Genomic DNA, 21,323 nt, shown 5'->3' with positions numbered 1-21,323 from the left:
ATTTAAGATTGTGATAAGTACAAAAGAAGAAAAAGAATGTAAAGTGCCTGGACATTTTGAATTTTTTAGGTAATGATAGGGAAGGTCTCACTGAGTAAAGAACTCAGCAGGCCAGAGAGCAAGCTGTAGAGATACCTGGGGAGAACATTCCAGACTGAGGAAACAGCTAGATGAAAGTGTACCTCATGTGTCTGATGAATGGCAAGGGAACCAGAGGCTGAAGAAGAGTAGGCAAAAGGGAGAGGAGCGAATGAATCATAAAGTGAGGGGCACAGATTATTTAGGAGTTTTGCAGGTGAGTGATTCTGGAAAATCTTTGGGTGTGCACATTGCTTGGTCTTGTGAAAATGCAGATTCCGGTTCACAGATGAGGGTTAGGTCCTATATTCTACATTTCTTTTTTTTTTTAATTTTTAAAAATTTGTTATATATGACAATAGAATGCATTACAATTCATATTACATATATAATGCACAATTTTTCATATTTCTGGTTGTACACAAAGTAGAGTCACACCATTTGTGTCTTCATACATGTACTTAGTGTAATGATGTCCATCTCATTCCACCGTCTTTCCTACCCCTCTCCCCTGCCTCCTCCCCTTTACCCTATCTAGAGTTCATCTAATCCTCCCATGTCCCCCTCCCTAACTGCTTTATGAATCAGCATCCTTAAATCAGAGAAAACATTCAGCATTTGTTTTTTTGGGGTTGGCTAACTTCACTTAGCATTATATTTTCCAACTCCATCCATTTACCTGCAAATGCTATGATTTTATTCTCTTTTAATGCTGAATAATATTCCATTGCGTATATACACCACATTTTCTTTATCCATTCATTTACTGAAGGGTATCTGGGTTTACAGTTTCGCTATTGTGAATTTTGCTGCTATAAACAATGAAGTTGGAAAGGGATTGATATTCTTTACCTCATAGGACTTTTTCATAAAATGTAGATAAGTGCCCTTCTTCAATTTGATAGATTTAATGAAGTAACCATTCTTTTTTAAGCATGGGAACCAGAGAACATCCTAAACATTTCACTGAAGGTTACACTCAAACTTCTGAGGCACAGGAAAACCAATAGCAAGGATACTCTAACAGTATCAGGAATGAACCTAACCACAGCTTGTCTCCACTGTCCTTGGAAGCTGTTCTCGAAGCTAGATGCCTCAGGGTTATTTGTATCCTCCATATTTAGCCTTGTAATAGACCTTGGTGGACTGCCCTGGAAACATTTCCTCATACATTAGCTCTGCCTGTGAGGAGTTGTCCTGGCCTTTCTTTTGCTCATATGAACTTAGATTGTCTCCCTTCAGGCCCTTGAGTCATTTGTCTTTGTGTTTTGTCTCTTTCTCATTGCCTTAATATTTTTAGAGGTAGTCACTGGACTTTGCAGTTTTCCTTTTTTCTAACCTATAAATCCTTTATTAGAGTATCAGTGGAGGTTATGAGCATAAGATCTGGAGCTACATGGTCTCAGTTAAGTTCTGGCTGTGCTGCAGGGCACTTTAAAGTGTTTTGTGCCGTGACCTGGTGTACTGGTTTCCTCATCTCTAAAATGGTAGTAGTAGTAATATCTAATTCATAGGGTTGTTTGAGCATAAAGGAAAAAATAAAAGCATTTAACAAAAGCCTGACATATTATGTGTTCAATTCAACAAAATTTACTGCTGTGTACTATTATTGTTTTAGGCTAATGGTTCTCAAATTTTTTAACTCAGGACTAATTTATGCTCTTAAACATTATTGAGAACACTATAGAACTTTTTTGCTATGGGAGTTATATGAATTGCAATTCACTATGTTTAAAATTAGAGTTGAGAAAAAAAATAAGTTACCAATTAAAAATAGCAATAAAAATCCATTACATGTTGGCATAAATAACATTTTATGAAAGGTAACTATTCTGTAAAGTAGGAAGAAAAGTGGTTTTCTTTTATATTTTTACAAACTCCTTAATGTCTGACTTAAGGAGTTCTCATAATTGCAGCCATCTTTTACAATATATTTTGATTGGTATATAAAGAAAATCTGGCCATATGCAGATATGTATTTGGAAAAGAGGGAAGTATTTTAAATGCAAATAATTGCAGTTGTTGTTCTCTGATATTACACTAAAACTTGACAAATGGTAGTTCCTAAAGGTCATTTGCAATGCAGACCCTGAAATTAAATCAGTAAACACTTTGTTACCTTAAAGTCTGTTGGTCCATCTTGTATTTGACTGTATCTTTTACCATATATGATGCTGTCATGCATTTGTTATTTCAAAAAAGATTATTTCATTGAATTTTGCAAATCTTCTAATGTTTACACATTTCATTATGCAATTTATTTAAAAATCATATTCTTTAATACCACCATGGATCTCATGGAAAAATCTTTGAATACTAACGATCTTGTCAAGTTTTTGATGGTGAATAAAAGTTTCCCCAGACTCTAATTTTCACTTAAAAACTTGAATTTTATGACTGGCAATAAATACTGTCAGTTATTTTCATTGAAGTGACAAGCTCACTTTGTTCATTTTTGAGAAAATATCTATCAAATACCCACGTCTGATTAGTCATAGTTTGTCAGTCATTCTTTCAAGTGAAATGGTGTTTATGAAATTTGCAGTTACTTCAGCTCACAACTCTAATGATCTTACACATGCTTTTCTTCAAAACACCCATCATACTCAGTATGCAACAGATGTGCCTCATGCACACTACTCATTTTGTCACGTAGAATATTTAACAAGATGCATACTCAAAGGTCAAGTTTTAATAAAATTAATAGTTCTTTTAACTGTTTCATCAAGGACACTCCTAAGTGAACTGGGTTTTTGTTCACAATGAGTGTGGTGATGAAGAAGACAGTGGCAACTGATACAGTTCATTGTTTTGTGCTGCGGCACCAACAGTTGTGCCCACCATCACTTTTGCATCCCTAGTGCAAATGTCAATACAGTGAAAAATACTTCTTAGTATTCATATGAACATAGTTTTGACTTTGTGGACCCCCTGAAAGAGTCCTGGCAACTCACAAGGGTCCACAAACCATGCAGAATTCCTGGGATACAGCAATGTGAAAAACAGACAAAAAAAAAAAAAAAAACAATACAAACAAAAAAAACCCTGCCCTCATCAAGCTTACACTCTAGTGGAGTGAGAGAAACCAAAAACAACATAGATTGTTTAAATATATGGTATTTAAGATTGTGATAAGTACAAAAGAAGAAAAAGAATGTAAAGTGCCTGGACATTTTGAATTTTTTAGGTAATGATAGGGAAGGTCTCACTGAGTAAAGAACTCAGCAGGCCAGAGAGCAAGCTGTAGAGATACCTGGGGAGAACATTCCAGACTGAGGAAACAGCTAGATGAAAGTGTACCTCATGTGTCTGATGAATGGCAAGGGAACCAGAGGCTGAAGAAGAGTAGGCAAAAGGGAGAGGAGCGAATGAATCATAAAGTGAGGGGCACAGATTATTTAGGAGTTTTGCAGGTGAGTGATTCTGGAAAATCTTTGGGTGTGCACATTGCTTGGTCTTGTGAAAATGCAGATTCCGGTTCACAGATGAGGGTTAGGTCCTATATTCTACATTTCTTTTTTTTTTAATTTTTAAAAATTTGTTATATATGACAATAGAATGCATTACAATTCATATTACATATATAATGCACAATTTTTCATATTTCTGGTTGTACACAAAGTAGAGTCACACCATTTGTGTCTTCATACATGTACTTAGTGTAATGATGTCCATCTCATTCCACCGTCTTTCCTACCCCTCTCCCCTGCCTCCTCCCCTTTACCCTATCTAGAGTTCATCTAATCCTCCCATGTCCCCCTCCCTAACTGCTTTATGAATCAGCATCCTTAAATCAGAGAAAACATTCAGCATTTGTTTTTTTGGGGTTGGCTAACTTCACTTAGCATTATATTTTCCAACTCCATCCATTTACCTGCAAATGCTATGATTTTATTCTCTTTTAATGCTGAATAATATTCCATTTCGTATATACACCACATTTTCTTTATCCATTCATTTACTGAAGGGTATCTGGGTTTACAGTTTCGCTATTGTGAATTTTGCTGCTATAAACAATGATGTGGCTGTGTCCCTGTAGTATGCTATTTTTAAGTCCTTTGGGTTTAGACTGAGGAGTGGGATAGCTGGGTCAAATGGTGGTTTCATTCCTAGTTTTCCAAGGATTCTCCATACTGCTTTCCATCTCAGAAGAAGATATACAGTTAATGAACAAATATATGAAAAAATGTTCAATATCTCTAGCAATTAGAGAAATGCAAATCAAAACTACTTTAAGATTTCATCTTACTCCAGTCAAAATGGCAGCTATTAAGAATACAGTAAGTGTTGTCGAGTTTGTGGGGGAAAAGGCACACTCATACATTGCTGGTGGGACTGCAAATTGGTACATTCTGCATTTCTAACAGGTTATCACGTAATGCCAATGTTATGCTTCTCTTTGAATTGCAATCTTTGTAGGCAATTGTAAGGGGTTTGGTTTTTATTTTGAGTTATTCAGAAGCCATTGGAGAGAACCCAGAGTGACATTGTGATGTACGTTTTAACATGATCAGTCATAAATATTAATATCAGTGGTAAATCTATAATCCCTTATCCAAATCCCTAGGGACTGGATGTGTGTTAGAATTCAGAATTTTTCAGACTTTAGTAGTTAATATATTTCATATATGTATGTATAGTATATTTTATAAAACCACCATCAGTATCTGAAGCATTGCTCTAATCACACATTAATAATATTTTTGTAATGAAATGAATGAACAGGCACAATGAGATAAAGACTAAATATTCTAATATCTGTTTACATGAGAATTTTGCTGCCAATGAGTTATAGTCTCTAAAAAGTATAAAAATACTTAAAAATATACTTTCAGATTCAGTCATACCAGGGTTTGCTGCCAAATGAGTTATAAAAGTGCTTTCATGGGCTGGAGCTGGGACTGGGACTGGGACTGGGGCTGGGGCTGGGGCTGGGGCTGGGGCTCAGTGGTAGAGCACTTGCCTTGCATGTATGAGATATTGGGTTCGATCCTCAGCACCACATCAAGATGAATAAATAAAGATACGTGTCCATCTATGACTAAAAATATATTTTTAAATAGTGCTTTCATTTTTCAAAGCATTTGTTTTTTATAGTTCAGAAAACATGGACTTTTGTTGCTGTTTTACTTCCAGTTAGTTGCTCCTCTTTTTTTTTGTGGCAGTACTGGGATTGAACCCAGGGCCTTACGCATGCTAGTCAAGTGCTCTACCACTGAGCTACATCTCAACCCTGCAACAACTTTTTCTTTCCTTCCTTCCTTCCTTCCTTCCTTCCTTCCTTCCTTCCTTCCTTCCTTCCTTCCTTCCTTCCCTCCCTCCCAGGGATTGAACCCAGGGGTGTTTAACCACTGAGCCCCATCCCCAGTTTCTTTTTTATTTTTTGAGACAGGTCTTGCTAAGTTGCTGAGAATCTCCCCGACAAGAACTTTTTTTTTTCTTTTTTTTTTTTTTTTTTTTTAAAGAGAGAGTGAGAGAGGAGAGAGAGAGATAGAGAGAATTTTTAATATTTATTTTTTAGTTCTCGGCGGACACAACATCTTTGTTTGTATGTGGTGCTGAGGATCGAACCCGGGCCGCAGGCATGCCAGGCGAGTGCGCTACCGCTTGAGCCACATCCCCAGCCCCCCGACAAGAACTTCATTAAGACGGTCTAACATGTGTTCATTTTAAGCCTTGTTGAACACAAGTGTCAACGAGAGGCACCACACCCCAAGTCCTTGATGCCTGATTCTCTTCTCAAAGTTAGAAAAATAGGTACCTATCAATTTAAAAGACAAGTTCTCCTTTCCAAAGAGTTTTTACATGTTGATAGCCTATACTATCATGTGTGCAAAGCATAGTTAATTAAAACATGCTGGGCATTTTCTTATACTTTGGTACTGTCAGCATGTACTTAGAATTATCCAACTCTGCTCATTTGTGGTTGACATAATATTGCTTCCATATCTGACTTTACTTTCTTGCTTACAGCTGTGAGCAGCCTTATTCCACATTTGGCTCTGTAGCATATAATTTAAAGCAAACTTCTCTGTATTTTTCAGAATACACTTGTTTTCTTCCTTAGTGACTGAGTGATTTTCCCAGAGAGGTTCAGCTGAGCAGAAATGCATTTGGAAACTATCATAAGATTGAGGAATGCTGTGATCTTTTTCTCATCTCCGTTACCTGTGATATCAAAGTGTTTGTAATAGGAGCTTTTATCTTTTCTTTTACCGTAGATTTTTATGTAAAGATAGTATATCCTATTTTCTGAGTACCTGTCCTATTGATAAAGCTTGAAGACAATGATGTAAGGGAGACTTTGAAAGGTTGCTTTAAGCTTGCTGGCAAAATGACATATTGAGTCTCATCACTGGGGAGTTGTTATCTATGAGTCTGTACTAAAGGATAATGCACTAAAGGATAATGTTATTTTGCCTACTCCTAGCCCATAGAATATGGTGATGGATTCCTTTTCCAAGGGCAAGGGTCCAGGTGGGCCACTGCTACAAAACTGTATTGTAGTGTACAGGAAGCATGGTTTAGAAATAAATTTGTCCCAAAGGATAATAATAACAACATTGTGATTTTCCCTTGAAGAAAAGAACAAGGAAGGTATATACTGGGTCTGCTGAAGGAAGTGAGGGCATTTGCAATAACTAAGTTAATAGTCCTTAGCTGACTAGAAAGTCACCAATAAGAGTATAGTTTTTAGTCTATTATTTTCCAGAATTTGTATTTATAAAAAATAAAAATTCTGTGAAGTATTCAGTGGATTATGTTTTAGTATTGAAAATTTTAAGTGCTATGGATAGTTAAAATTCTAAGTTGTTTTGTCTGGAAATGTGTTTATCATGTGTGGGTGTATATATACACATATATGTATATATTATTTTAAAATATATGACATCTGGTATATTCTTTTAAGGCTAAATTATAAGAATTTCATAAAAATCAATTTATTTCATTTTAATAATGGACATGGGATGCCAATAAGTAGAGGGTATACTTTTTTTTGCCAGTGATGAGTTTTGTGTTTTTACTCTTATTTTCTGGGGTGGAGGGCTTCAGGGACTATGATCATTTTACTAAAGGTATTAATTATTTTTTTTTTTTTGTTACCTAACAAAATCCAAATGGGAGCCATTTGGGAATGCTGAGTTGTTATTGAGAGACTTGGCAGGAACTAAATGTCTTATTGAAGTTCCTTTTTAGAAACCCTTTGAGTGAGTAGGTCTATCTGAGGACCTTCTATAAGTATGCCAGCGTGTTAGCATAAACATTATCAGAAATCACTAAATCCTGTAAGGAGAAAACCTCAGAGGTATGACTTGTTGTCTACAAGTAGAAATAGGTGGTTGGAAAATGACCCCTGTTACCTTGCATTTGAGTCAAATGACCCAATTACTGTGTGTAGCTCTTTGTTTCCAAAAGTATACTGAAAAGATTTGAGTGAGCAGAAGGACTTTGTGTAGTCTGTTTGCTGGGGCTGCCAAGCTGGTGAGAGGAAGCTTTGCTTAGGTCTTTAATTAAAGGCCAAGTCTGAGTTTTGAGAAGGAGAGCGTTCCAAGTTGGCTTCAGTTGCATTTAGGAGGTTTTGCTTGCCCAGGCTGTGGGTCGTTGGTGAGAGGTTGAGCATTGCATTTGCAAAATGTTTGCTTCTGGAGATCTCTGATGAATTTACATGTGAACACTGTAACTGGACCCTCTCAGAAGGAGTTTTCCCTCATGTTTTAATAGTTGTGCATCATTGTTCTCTAAAGCATTAAAAATAATTATCTTTGGTTTTAAGAATAGTTTATTTCCATTACAGTTGAATCATAACACATCAGTTTTCGGTCTTATAGCTATTTTAAATGACTTTTTTGCTTCTAAGGGTGAATTTAGCTGACCTGATTTGGTTGTGACTTTGTAGGGTGAATTTTAATTATCTTAGTTGAAATGCTTCTTTCCACATTTTGAAGCATTTTTCTAGGAAAAAAAAGTTTAGTCAGGATGTGAATGAAGTACCTAGAAATGTAGCATAGCTCATTTTATTTGTTTCCTCCTTAGTTTTGAGTTCTGTGTTATTATAATCCTTTAAATTTTACTGTGAATATGTTTTTAAGAAACATATTTCTTTTGGAGTAAGGAACTTAGCTGTTTTCTTTGTGTCATTCAAATAATAGCATTAACACTTATTTGGAATTTATAGCTTATATGAAGTCCTTGTTTTTTAAAAAAATATCACTTATAATAAAAGAGTTTTGTGCTCATAAGCATGTTATCATTTTAGTGTGTCCAAATTTGGTACAGAAACAGAACATCAGCAGGTGGGGATGAATCATTAATGCTTTGCATTTGGGGAACAAGGCAGTTCAGGGAATCTCTTGCCAGGTGGATGAAAGGTGAGCCTTCATTTGAAGGGAAGATGCTGTGTTTGTTGTTAGTGAATATTCTTTTTACAGAAATCAAAATTATTTTTAAAGGTGGATATGCTTTAAAATATAAGTTTTAGAGTGTTAGCCATTAATCTAAACTTCGTTTAAAATGCATCAGTTCTTTTGAGAAATTCATCATATTTTTTAAAGTCATAAAAGCCTTTGAGTCTAATGCAATAAAGAGCTTGAATTTAAGTCTAATTTGTTCTAGAATGAACTATTTATCTTTTAAAATAAAAAGTTAATCATGATGTCCACTGTCAGCAGGTTGACTGAAGCCTGGGTAGGCCACACCCAAGGGCACAATAAAGGAAGGGGACACACACAAGGCACTTCCATGGAAGATTCTATCCTAAACAGGGCAAGGGGTTATATTACAAAGGAACAGGTGAGCATAGCTTCACCCACGGGCTGCAGCAAGACACACCCATGCACAAGACACCGACCCTCGAACCCAAGAAGGGTGGGGAAAGCTCTGCCACATTTCTGTGACTGAGCGCCTCAGCACCCAGCTGGGGAGTGTGACTCAGTCACGTGTAAGGTTGGTCTCCCACATTTAACCCTCCCTTGGATATAGACTTTAAAGGCTTATGTTATATATCACCAGGTGCTTCCTAGAGACTTACACTCCACCTTCTCCCTCCACCCCAGCAAAAAACATTGCTAGGAAAAGACTTTGATTTTTGTTTTTGTTTTTTGTGGTGCTGGAGATAAAACCCCCTACCATTTAGCCACACCTCTAGTGGAAAAGACTGAGAGAATCCAAATGAGCTCTTAAGTGTCACTAGTAATTAGAATGTTTTAATATTAAAAGAACTCATTAAACTTTTCTCCCAATATAATTTGGCCACATGATTGTGATCTGTAGCATCTTGGAAAATGTCTTCTGTATTGACATAAGTGTATAAGGAAGAACAAAATAGTAAAGAATTCATGACTAAGGTGGTTCACAGTGGCTTGTGGCTGGTGTGGTAATACTGTGTTCTTAAATTCACTGTTGGTGATGGCAAGAGAGGCTACGTATTTATTAATGATTTCTAGGTGCAAGGTACTTTTATACTATATGTAATACCTAACTTAATCCTTATAGTATAGTGGCACACCCTCCTCCACAAAAAATCTTAATTAAGCTTCTCCAGAAATCTTTACCATAATTGATCTTAGGACTCTCAGCACAAGAATCTCTACAAAACAGTTCAGTGTAGTTAAACTTCTTATTTCCTGTTGCTCTATCTTACTTGGCCTGGAAGAGATCAGCCCTCCAGGTGCTGAATGCTCCTTTACTAGTTTTCCACAAACATTTATGGACTATTTAATATAAATAACAACATATATGATAGTTTGTAAAAGTGTGCTTGCAAATGCAGAGTGTGATAAGAAAAACAGATTCTTTTAACTAGGCCCTTGTCCTTGGGATGGAGCTTCACAGAGATGTTTACCTTTCAAAGATAATTGGGCTCCAAAGTAACAGCTGTCAGGGGGAGGGAAGAAAGGGGAGAAGCTCTCCCCTTCTCAGGCACTGTCCTTGAAAGTTTAACTTGCCCAGAACAGTGAAAGAAAAAGCTTCTTTGTGCGAACTTCTGCAGACTGTGAACTTCTGAGACCCTCACCTTATATGCTGGGTATAAAGTTCTGAAACTGCGTGAACTCAGGGTTCAGGGGATTGATTACAGAGATAGCAAACCTGTGTTGTTGCTATTCCCATTTTTAAATATTTTTATCCCACTTTCTTCATTAAGAAATAAAGATTCAGAGAGGTAGTAAAATTTTCAAAGTCATACAGCAAGAAAATATTGGTGTTCTACGAAAGCCCTGTCTTGCACAAAGTACACAGTTTCTGAGTCAGGACTTTGAGAAGTAGTGTGTGTCTCTGTGTGTGTGTCTTTGTCTCTGTGTCTCTGTCTCTTTGTCTCTCTCTCTCTGTCTCTAAGTGAAAGTGATCTCCAGGAGGCCCTTACTGCTCATAGGTTCAGGATTTGCACAGGGTCTACATAGTGTTAGGGCCAACTACAAAGTTAGAGGGTTCTGTGTCACCAAGATGTCCCTCACTTCTTGCACCAACTGCAAGATGTTGCATTCAGGTTCTCTGATTTTCTAGACTCAACAGAACTCTCTAAACACTCAGATACTGGCAGTCATGATTTGTTTCAGGGAAAGGGTGCAGTCAGTTTGGCCAAGAAGCGAAGCATATAGGACAGAGTCCAGGAGAAAAACAAAAGTAGAGCCTTGGCTGTCTTATCTCCATCCAGTCAGGATGCATACCTTTCACGTATGTATGTGTGACAGTACAAATGGAGTACTTCAACCAGAGGATGTCTCCCAAGCTAGTGCTCAGAGGTTTTATTGAGATTTTATTACATACACCTGGTCGATGGGTTGCCCTTCCATTTGTTCAAATGATACTACCCAAAAACCCTACCCTAAATTATTATTCTATGGCTAGACCCAGGCAAACAGATTATGTGCTGGGAGCCAAGGCAAAGGTCATATCTTTTCTGTGGCAAGGCTAAATTCTTCACTGTACAAGGTTCCCAGTCTGGTGCAGTGCCAGCTTCCTTCATGGGGGTGTCATCCATATGGTGGATCACTTCCTTTTATATTTCAGAGCCTGACAGGGAGGTTGGGACAGACATGAATTATGAATGAGCACCAAGAGAGTGAATTTATATTCTCCTGTTATAAACCCTAGACCAACCACACATCATCCTCCTTAGAATTGGATGACAGTATAATAGCAATTGTTTATCATCAGTGAAATTGTAAAAATTACTGGAATGCTTACCGACAAAATTTTTCTAGTTTTGAAAAAACACAAATGAATTACTTATGATTTTCTTATTTGGACAAAGTTCAATATAATTAGTCCCTTCCACATAAATGTACACACACACACCCTAGCAGAGGAAATGTATGTGTGCTTGTCCCTGCATTAAGGTCATGTTTCATTCTGACTTTTTTTTTTTTTTTTTTTTGTTACTAGAGATTGAACCCAAGGGCACTTAAACATTTAGCAACATCACCAACCCCCTTTTTATTTTTTATTTTAAGACAGGCTCTTACTAGGTTGCTTACAATTTCCCTGATTTTCTGAGGCTAGCTTCAAATCTGCCATCCTCCTGCCTTAGCCTCCGGAGCCACTAGGATTACAGGCATGCACCATCATTCCCAGCTTCATTCTGATATTCTTTTTGCGGGGGGAGGAGTGGGGGTACTGGAGATTGAACTCAGGGGCAATCGACCACTGAGTCACATCCCAGCCCTATTTTGTATTTTACTTAGAGACAGGGTCTCACTTAATTGCTTAGTGCCTCGCTTTTGCTGAGGCTGGCTTTGAACTTGCGATTGTCCTTGCCTCAGCTTCAGAAGCTGCTGGGATTACAGGCATGCACTGCTGCACCTGACTTCCATTTCGACTTTTTATCATCACTGGGCAAGTTCACTTGAAGTAGCATTTTCCCTAAATGATGGCTTAGTATCTACAGTCAATCTTCATTATTCATAAGTTAGGTATTTGTAAATTTGCCTACTCATTAGCATTCACTTGTAACCCTGGAACAAATACTTATGGCATTCTTGTGGTCATCTACAAATATTCACAGAGCTGTAAAAAATTTGAGTGTTTGACTTGCCTGTTCTAAGCTAGGATCAGACAAAGTCCATTTCCTTTTTTCAGTTTTCACAGTGCAAAGTATCCTTTTTGTGGTCTGCTTAGTGCCACGAAGTTTGCATTTTTGTGGTTTTTTTTTTTTTTTTGGTGGTGGTGGTTGTGGTGATTCTGCTGTTTAAAATGACCTCCAAGCATAGTGCTGTGAAGCTGTTTTGTGTTCTTAAGGGCAAAAAGGCCGTAGTACTTCTCAAGGAGAAAAGCTTCTTACAGGCATGAGTTACAGTGACTGTTGGCTGTGAGGTCAATGTTAATGAATCAACAGCATACACTAAACAAGGTGTCTTTAGAGAAACACACATAAAGCAATGCTGTTATTGATTGGTTAATGAAAATGCTGTGACCAGAGGCACACAGGAACCTAACTCTGTGTTTCCTTTAAGAGCAGTGGTTCAGTGTTTGCTGCTAAATTTAATGTTAGTGGTGATTTATAGAAAATAACTACTACAATAAGTGAGAATAAACTGTATTTGCTGCCATTACTTCATTGTCCATTTATTCATGTAATTTTTTATTTCTTCTTTAAGCAAACATATTTGAACATTTCTGGGCTCCACGTGACAGAATTTTCTCTTTATGTACTTAAATGCCCCCTACTTATAGTCTTGCTGTGTCCCTCTGACTCAGAGTGTTTGTGTGGTTTATGATAACACATCATAAATGAAGTGTGAGGTTACATTTTAAAGCTTGGGAATTGAAGGCTGAATGTTTTGGTTCCATGGCCATTTTGAGCTTCCTGTTCAACCTTCTCAATAAACTTTCTAGAATTTTTCTTGCCTCCTTGGGCAAGATTTGTAGGACCAGATTTGTCAGTGGTTTTGTATTAAATGCCAGCAGAGCCAGGGGATATGCCTGGCCTTATCTTTCCACACTAAAAACATGATACATCTTCCAGTTTAGTCACATAGTCTTGCAGGTAGGGCTTCTGGCTGGCAGAGTGATTCCTCGCTAGGCGTTGCTGATGAGAAGTCAGACCACACTGGCTTGTTCCCTTTCTCTAATTAATCCATCTCCCTCATGTGTTTTGTCTTCCTTCTCTTCCCACTGTCTTTTAAATCTGTACTCAACCATAATGAGGGAAATGGACTTGAAGAGCAGATGTTCACCTCCTATTCTTTGTGGTTCCCTGGAGAGAGACTCTTCCATGGTGGTGTTTCTCATTTCCTGGCTTTGATTGTCCAGGACATGTTGAATTAGGATCTGTGATACTGCCATTCTTCTCTCTTCATGTTACCAAGACCTGTGGAACAGGGGTGGGGGAATAGAGAAATACTCAACACTTCTGGAGATTAAAATTATTTGATCAGTTTGACTGAAAAAGAAAAATTCTAATGATTTCAGGGCTCTTTCAGTGAAATAATCATTAAGCCCAAATAAATAATAACTATTGAGTATTATATCACGGCTCTAAGAAATGAGTACCCGGAGTAAAAATCAATGGGTACAGTAAATTTCTTTGAACATTTTTGTAAAACTGTAGTCTAAGAAAGGAAGGACCAAGGCTAAAAAACCTGAATGTTCTTTAGTTCTTAATGCAATGCCTAGACAAATAGAAGTCAACTAATATATATTAAATGAATTAGAAATTAAAACATCTTTTTAAAATATAAATATTCAGTAGTATTAATTTTATATTTATTCTTTCAGATACAGATGAATATAGACCTCCTGTTTGGAAATCTTACTGTAAGTATACAAATAAATTTAATTGTGTGTGATATAGTGTTATAAGTAACATAAGCATATTGGGATCATTAGCTATAAAGACTCATTCTATTATGTACCCATTATTGAAAAATTAATTCACAACAAAGAAATAATTGTGGTACAAGTATTTCCACAAAATCTGTATCCTGTTGGAGTGTGTGAAGTACAACTCCTTGCAGAATTCCATGTCGGAGACCCTGAGATCACTTGCTCAGAATGGCTGGTAAGACCAATGCACGGAGGAGCTGAGAATTCAAGCATTCTAACTCTTCTGATCCTCATCCTTTATATGACAAAAGTAATATATACATGATGATAAGTTGAGAAGTTGTGTTAATAAAAAAATGAGTCAAAACATGTAGAAGAAAAGTGATCTTTTTGATAATATTCTCAAAATATGAGAACACAGTTATCCTTCCTTCCTTTTTTATGATGCTGGGCCCTTGAACATGCCGAAATGATGCAGGTGAAAAGGAACCAGCATTGCTGAGAAGCTCAATGGTGGCTGTCATCTATAGCCAGGTTTTTATGATGCCAGGGCCTCACACGTGTTAGGCAAGTGCAAGAGGAACATTAGATTTCTATATTGCTCTTTAAACTTTCCATTAGAATAAATATTTCTTTGAGAGAATGGAGGTTCTTAGTCCTTTATTTTCCTTCTTTACTAGTGAATATCATTTATTAAGCAAGAGAGATTCCTGATTTTTTAAAGAATAGAAATAAAGTTAATATAATCAAAGTAGTTTTTAAAAAATCTATGATTTTACTATTATAGAAACAGTACTGGTTTTTGTATGTTGTCTGTAGTTTAATAAGCAACCTAATATTAACATCTTTGCAAAGGTAGAGAGTTATTCTAAATATTGATGTTTGTAAATTGTTCAGATTTCCTGACTAAAGGAGCAGTAATTCAGGTTCTCATTGATTTATGTTCCCAGAATAGCAGATAATTTTATTTTAATAGGTTGCCACTTTGGGATAATTATAATAACTAAAATATGAATAGTCTGTAAATATGGCAATTGGTGATTTTTCCCTCCTACTGGAATTTGTAAATTTTTCTTTTGTGAGTTAAGTTCTTAGAATAAAAACTCTCTAAGAAACAGAACTGTAGCCTTTGGGGCAACTAGGAGGACCAAAAGAAATTGAAAAGTAACTTTCTATGATTAAAGGTCTTGAAAAAGCAAACAATTATACCCTTTGAAACCGATGAAGATGAAGGGGAAACTTAGATCAATTCTCATGTGACAGTATTGTCAACGTTTTTCTTTATGAGCTTATCTTCATGTTTGCGTACTGAATAGGTAAATGCTTCCTGATGATAACCAGGTACTACAATATTTGTGCTTTGAATCACAGTCAACATTTCCCTTGCTCTAGTAACTTTTGATGTTCTTCTTGACTATCGCTCAGTTATTATAAGTTGAGTTTTTATAGGTTACCGTACTTTCCAGAGCATTTTATTGACAAAGGAATCTAATCTTTTGAGAACTATTACTAAGAGCCAAAACACCTGGTTTTCTCTAGTTATAGTAATTAATATGGAGGAATGGACTTAAGTAATCCTTCTTTTTTACAAATCATGTTTTGCCTTCACTTAAGGAGAATGTTGATTTACATCCTTGGACTCTCAGAGCCAAATACCAGTGACCCAACAGGCTGAGTCGAGAATCATAAGTTCGAGGGCAGCCTCAACAACTTAGTGAGGCTCAGTCTCAAAAAAGAACTAATGTTGTAGCTCAGTGGTAAAATGCCCCTGGGTTTAATATACCCAGAACTCCTCCATACCCACACACACACCTTTTTTTTTTTTTTTTTTTTTTTTTAAATTTCAGTGCTTTCTCCCCCTTCTTTGTCTCAGAATTACTTTTCTCACATCATCTCTTTAATCTCTAATAAAACTATATTCACAGGAGGATTTTGTTTTGTTTTGATCTGTTCTAGGGATTGAACCCAGGGTCACTCTACGGTTGAGCTACACCCACCCCTTTTTATTTTCATTTTCAGAAAGGGTCTTATTAAGTTGCTGAATCCGAACTTGAGCTCTTTCTACTTTAGCCTCCAGAGTAACTGGATAACAGGCGTGTGCCACCATGCCCAGTTTCACAGTTGTGTGTGTGTGGTTTTTTTTTTTAGTACCAAGGATTGAACTCAGGGGCACTTAACCACTGAGCCACATCCCTAGCTCTTTTTTTTTTGTATATGATTTAGAGAGACAGGGTCTCATTGAGTTGCTTAGCACCTCACTAAGTTGCTGAGGCTGGCTTCGAACTTGTGATTCCCCCTGCTTCAGCCTCCAGAGCTGCTGGGATTATAGGCATGAACCACTGTGCCTTGTCAGAGTTATATTTTTGATTAAAAAACACTCTCATGAAATATGAGCTAATGAAATATATCTAAAATTATTTTATTATGTACCACTCAGGGATTTTTGCAGCCATGGGAAAAAGGCAAAGAATACTTTTCTATTATTAGAATTACAGGCATGACCGAGGAAGTACTTTTGTTATTTATTTATTTTTGTATTACTGGAGACTGCACTAGGGCCTCACATTTGATAGACAACCACTCTAAAACTGAGTTATATCCTCAGCCCTGTTTTTTTTGTTTTGTTTTGTTTTATTTTTTTAATTTTCAAGCATGAAAAGTATATCTTCTTGGTTCCTCTTAAATTGTAGCATTACCCTGATGTAATAACTTAGTGATGAACTTAATGCATTCTGGTAATAAAATATTATTATAAAGAATTATATTTATTATCATTAATCACCTATATGTAGTGACAGCTACTCTTTATTGAGAACTTTCTCTGTGCCAGGGCCTATTTTAAGTCACAATATAGAGCAGTGGTGTGTCTATGTATGTTCTCAGTATATGCTATATATGTATATATACATATACACATACATACAGTCTAATTATATATGTACACAAAAAGCATAACTGTGTATGTTTATGTTCCCATGTTTATGTGTATGTTCCCATGGCATATATGAATGAAAACGGTCAGAGATGGAATCAATATAATGACATCCAGTTAAAATGTGTCATGCATTATCTGACAATACTGGATGTCTGGATAGTTTAATGTTATGTTGACAAAACATCTAAGTATTTAACTATAGCATTAATTTAAATTCTTTTATATGTGATTACATATTTAGAAACAGAAAAAAGTTAAATATGAACAAGTTTAAACTTACTTTTTTCAACAGCCACACATCCTACTCATTCTTTTTTTCAATTTAAATCAAAAAGCCTGAAGTAAGCAAGGCTGAAAGTAGGTCATTAGTATCATATAATTTTCACTGATCCATTTTCAGATACACTTAAAATCATCAGCTCTGTTGGCAAATTATTTTAGTAGGTGAATTATTTCTTTTACTGCATTTAACCCTGTGGCATGAGTGAGTGAATACCTAGTGGTTTGAAATGAATAAGTGGTAGTTCTTTTGTCTCAGAAATTTTGCTTTTAAGGAAGATTATATTTGAAGATAGATACTTGAAATATAAATGTGTGTGTTATTTCGAGCCTACTAGCCCTAATTTTATTTTCAAGTTTAACAACATTGCTAATTTATATCAGATGTATGCTTTAATACAGCCACAATAAGTTAGGGAAAATAAATGACCAGATTATAGAGAAGAGCTAAGTGTCTAGCACTGATTTGTTATAAGGTAAAAAGACATTTGTGGTGGATTATGATTTTTGTTTGTGCTTGCTCTTAGACTTTCACTAAATTTATTTTTATTTGCTTTCTTTGTTTTGTTCACAGCATGATTTAATTTAATAGCAAATAATACTGTACCAGTTTTCTTACGAACATAGAAATCAGCCAGCATGTTATTTCTAATGTTTTCCTAAGTTCTACAAAAGGGAAATAATTTTTGATTTCTGCCTTCTCACAGTATATCAGCTGCAACAGGAAGCTCCTCATCCTCGAAGGATTACCTGTACTTGTGAGGTGGGTATATTGAAACCATTACAACAAAATTCTTCTCTTTTATTTTCCAAACTGTGACCTTCCTCAGAGGCTTGGTTCTTTGTGAGATTGACCATGTATGCTGGTCATGTATGCTAGTTGTCATCATAAAAATTGTTACTCGAATGCATTTTTCTTAACATTTTACTTGACATAATTGCCACTCATTCAGAGACTGTTGTGAACGTCATAGAATATGATAGTGTAGTTTTAAGTGATGCTAGTATTCTTTTCAGTTAATTCATTTTAATTCAGAAATTTCATGTTTTACTCTCTTATTTTTATAAACAAAGTTTGATGGCTGGGGATACAGCTCAGTTAGTAGAGTGTCTGCCTTGCATACAGAAGGCCCTGGGTTCTAATCCCCAGCACCACAACAAAAACAACAAAACAAAAATAGTTTGAAGGTGTTATTATAAGATTATTGGAATGTTTTTTTTTTCCATTGAGAGAAAGATTTAACAAATCTTGATGTAAAAAATGAATAAGGCATGGGTAATTCATCAGAAGATACTACATATGACAATTTATAAAAAGACTACTAACTTAGTTGATAATAAGAAAAATGCAAATGAAGACACACAGAAAGGCTATTTTCACTTTACAGCCTGATAGAAATTCAAAAGCTTACAGCTTACTTAATTGACAAGACTCTGAGAAAATAGATACTCTTACACATTGCTAATGGGAATATGAAATGTTATGGCTTGATGAGAACTTTGTAATACTTAATAAAACTATACCTAAATTTTTCCTTTGACCTACTTCTAGTTTCTAGGGATTTACCCTGGTGAATTACCTGTTCACATGTGGAAGAACATACGCTACAAGTTTTTCATTGTAGGATTGTTAGTAATAGCAGAATATTGGAGAAGAAACTAAATGTGCAAAGGAGTCTGATTGAATTGAATAGAACTTAATGGTAGAAAGAATAAGAAATATAGATAGAAAATGTACATGTATATAGTATGTATGGTCCTTTATAGTAAGGAAAAATGGAAAATAAGAAAAAGAAGCTTAATTTTACAAAAGAGAAACACAGGAAGAATTAATCAGAGACCAGTGAAATAGCCATTATAAGGAAGGGGTGGGTAGTACTGGGGAGGAGATAGGGATGGTAGTGAGACTTCTGAGGATATATTTTTATATGTGTTGTTGTGACTTTTGAGTTATGTAAATGTTTTACATATTCAACTAACAAAATTAAATAAATGATAAAAATCCTAAAATCAAATAGAAGTAGAAAAACAAATGAACATAAAAATTTATAACATAATCACCAGAAAACTTAACTATACCAACTTAGATGGATGTATTTTAAGGACCAAAAAATAAAGAGGATCTTTAGCTGTGTATAGTATCATTGTTACTGGAAGTGATACTTATGTAGTAATCCTGAAATTATTTATCTGTAATTTAAAATAGAGCAAATGAGTAATTATATTGGATTTTTGTGGAACCAGGGTTCTTAGGAGATATAAAGAAGGAATGAGGCAGAGTTGGGGAGTGTGCTGTGTCATTCAATTTGAATTATGCTATTTAATATGAATTTACGGATTTTTACAAAATATGTTTTCTCTCTCAGACAATGGAAAGGGTGCTGTGGTTCTATCATAAGAATACTTAGATTTTGGTTTTGAAATATTTTCTACTAAAAGGAGCCAGAGAAATTCCTGATTTCAGACTGTGGGGAAGAGATCCTGGAATATTTTATTGTATTAGAAAGCAAGGAAACATTCATAATCTGATGGGGACATGTCAAAAAGCCACAGAAGCCTGCTCAAAGATTCCATCAAGAAAATTTGGGACAATTTGAACATCGAAAAGAATAATGAACTGGGCATGACGGTGCATGTCTGTAATCCCAGCCATTCAGGTAGAGGATCAGAAGTTCAAGGCCAGCTGGATCGATTTAGTGAACCTGTCTCAAAAAGGGACTGGAATATAGTTTAGTGGTAGGTGCTCCTGGGTTTAATCCCCAGTATATAAAGAAAAGAGAGAGAATATGATACTATGATAGTAATTGATTTTAATACAGTGAATGAAATAATTCATAAGTTCATAATGATATCAAATGATATTAAATGATATCATTTAAAATTTTAAACTAATAATCCAAATTTTTAAAAAAATAATAACCCATCCCAATTCAGAGAGGTAAAACGAGGGGGGAAATGTGAGGTTGTTCTTTACAGGGGAATGGCAGTTAAAATGTAGAAAGAACAATAAAATTATAAAATCACTATTTTATACTTTTATTTGACTCTAATAAGATTTGTCATTAGATGTTAAAACTATTGAGCGAAAGCCTCTAAATGAATATGGTAGGATATTCACATGGTCTCAATATATTAAACCACCAATTATTTATTAATTGCAAAGAGAAAAACACATCTTTATAATGGAGAGATCTGGCAATCATGCCCTTAACTAATTTAGCCTTACCTTTAGTGGAACAAACTGACACATGCCTCCTGAAGTTATACACACTGTGTTACCTGTGTAGTATTCTATCAAAAATGCTTAACTAAAATCTAATCATGAATTATGAATCTGACAAATCCAGAATATATACATTCTCTAAGACATCCATCTAGGATTATAAATACTGTCATTATCATAAAAGGCGAAACAATGGTGAGACCATGGAAAATCAAAGGAGACAAATGAGAAGTGGTAATCAAATTTAGATTATGTACCTAGACCCTATCCTGAAGGTTTTTTTTTTCTGTGTATATACATACATATACACACACACATATGTACATGTGTGTGTGTCTGTGTGTGTGTGTGTGTACATATATATGTTTGTAAAATCTATAAATTTTGGGCACAATTCAAGAAATTTGAATTTTGGCTATATATTAGATAAAATGTAATCATAGCAACTAACTTACTTAAATGATACATTATTTAAAAGAATTGCTTCTTCATGGATAAAAATGTTAAAATGTCATTGTAACATCTTGTTTAAACAATACTATAGCTTTGAAAGTGTACAGTTACAAAGAGAACCAATTTACAAAATTTGGCAGAACTTTCATAAGATTGTCTTTTGAATGTCTAGTTGCAATTTATAGAGAATGTACAGTCTGGATATGTAAGTATGCAGTGAGCATGTAGTGCTTGATTGCATTTCAAAGATACTGTGCCACCATCAAGAATGATTAATTTTATATTAATAGGAACTTGAAAGTACTATTGTAAAATTTTCTATTTTGTTTCATGTTCTGTTGAGACATAACTTTTTAACACTGAAAATGAGATATTGACAGTATTAACCTGAAGTATTTATTCATAGCACCATTATATTGAGAAATAGGTGTACTATGCCTTTCTCAAAAGAATTTAAGACCACACAAATGAAAAATATAATAAAAGGAATAAAAATAGAAAAATTGAAGAGTTTATTGCAATGTTGATTAAGGACAGAGGTAATTGTGGAAAATTTTTTCACAGTAATAAACTATATAACTCTTAAGGATCAGT

At 35.4% G+C, this 21,323-nt stretch overlaps 1 protein-coding gene across 1 annotated transcript in view; it reads left to right on the top strand.

Moving 5' to 3' along the window:
* The window catches only part of Chn1 (chimerin 1), a 172,540-nt gene that overhangs the window by 31,958 nt on the left and 119,259 nt on the right, over window positions 1-21,323 (top strand). The window contains exons 3-4 of the mRNA XM_026405632.2: window positions 13,792-13,830; window positions 17,761-17,816. Of these exons, the coding sequence (XP_026261417.2) occupies window positions 13,792-13,830; window positions 17,761-17,816 (95 nt within the window). The remainder of the gene's footprint in view (window positions 1-13,791; window positions 13,831-17,760; window positions 17,817-21,323) is intronic.

This window comes from Urocitellus parryii, chromosome 1 (assembly GCF_045843805.1).
Source record: "Urocitellus parryii isolate mUroPar1 chromosome 1, mUroPar1.hap1, whole genome shotgun sequence".
Taxonomy (NCBI): Eukaryota; Metazoa; Chordata; class Mammalia; order Rodentia; family Sciuridae; genus Urocitellus; species Urocitellus parryii.
Note: the sequence above shows the minus strand (reverse complement) of the source record. Positions and strands in the feature narration are given on the sequence as shown.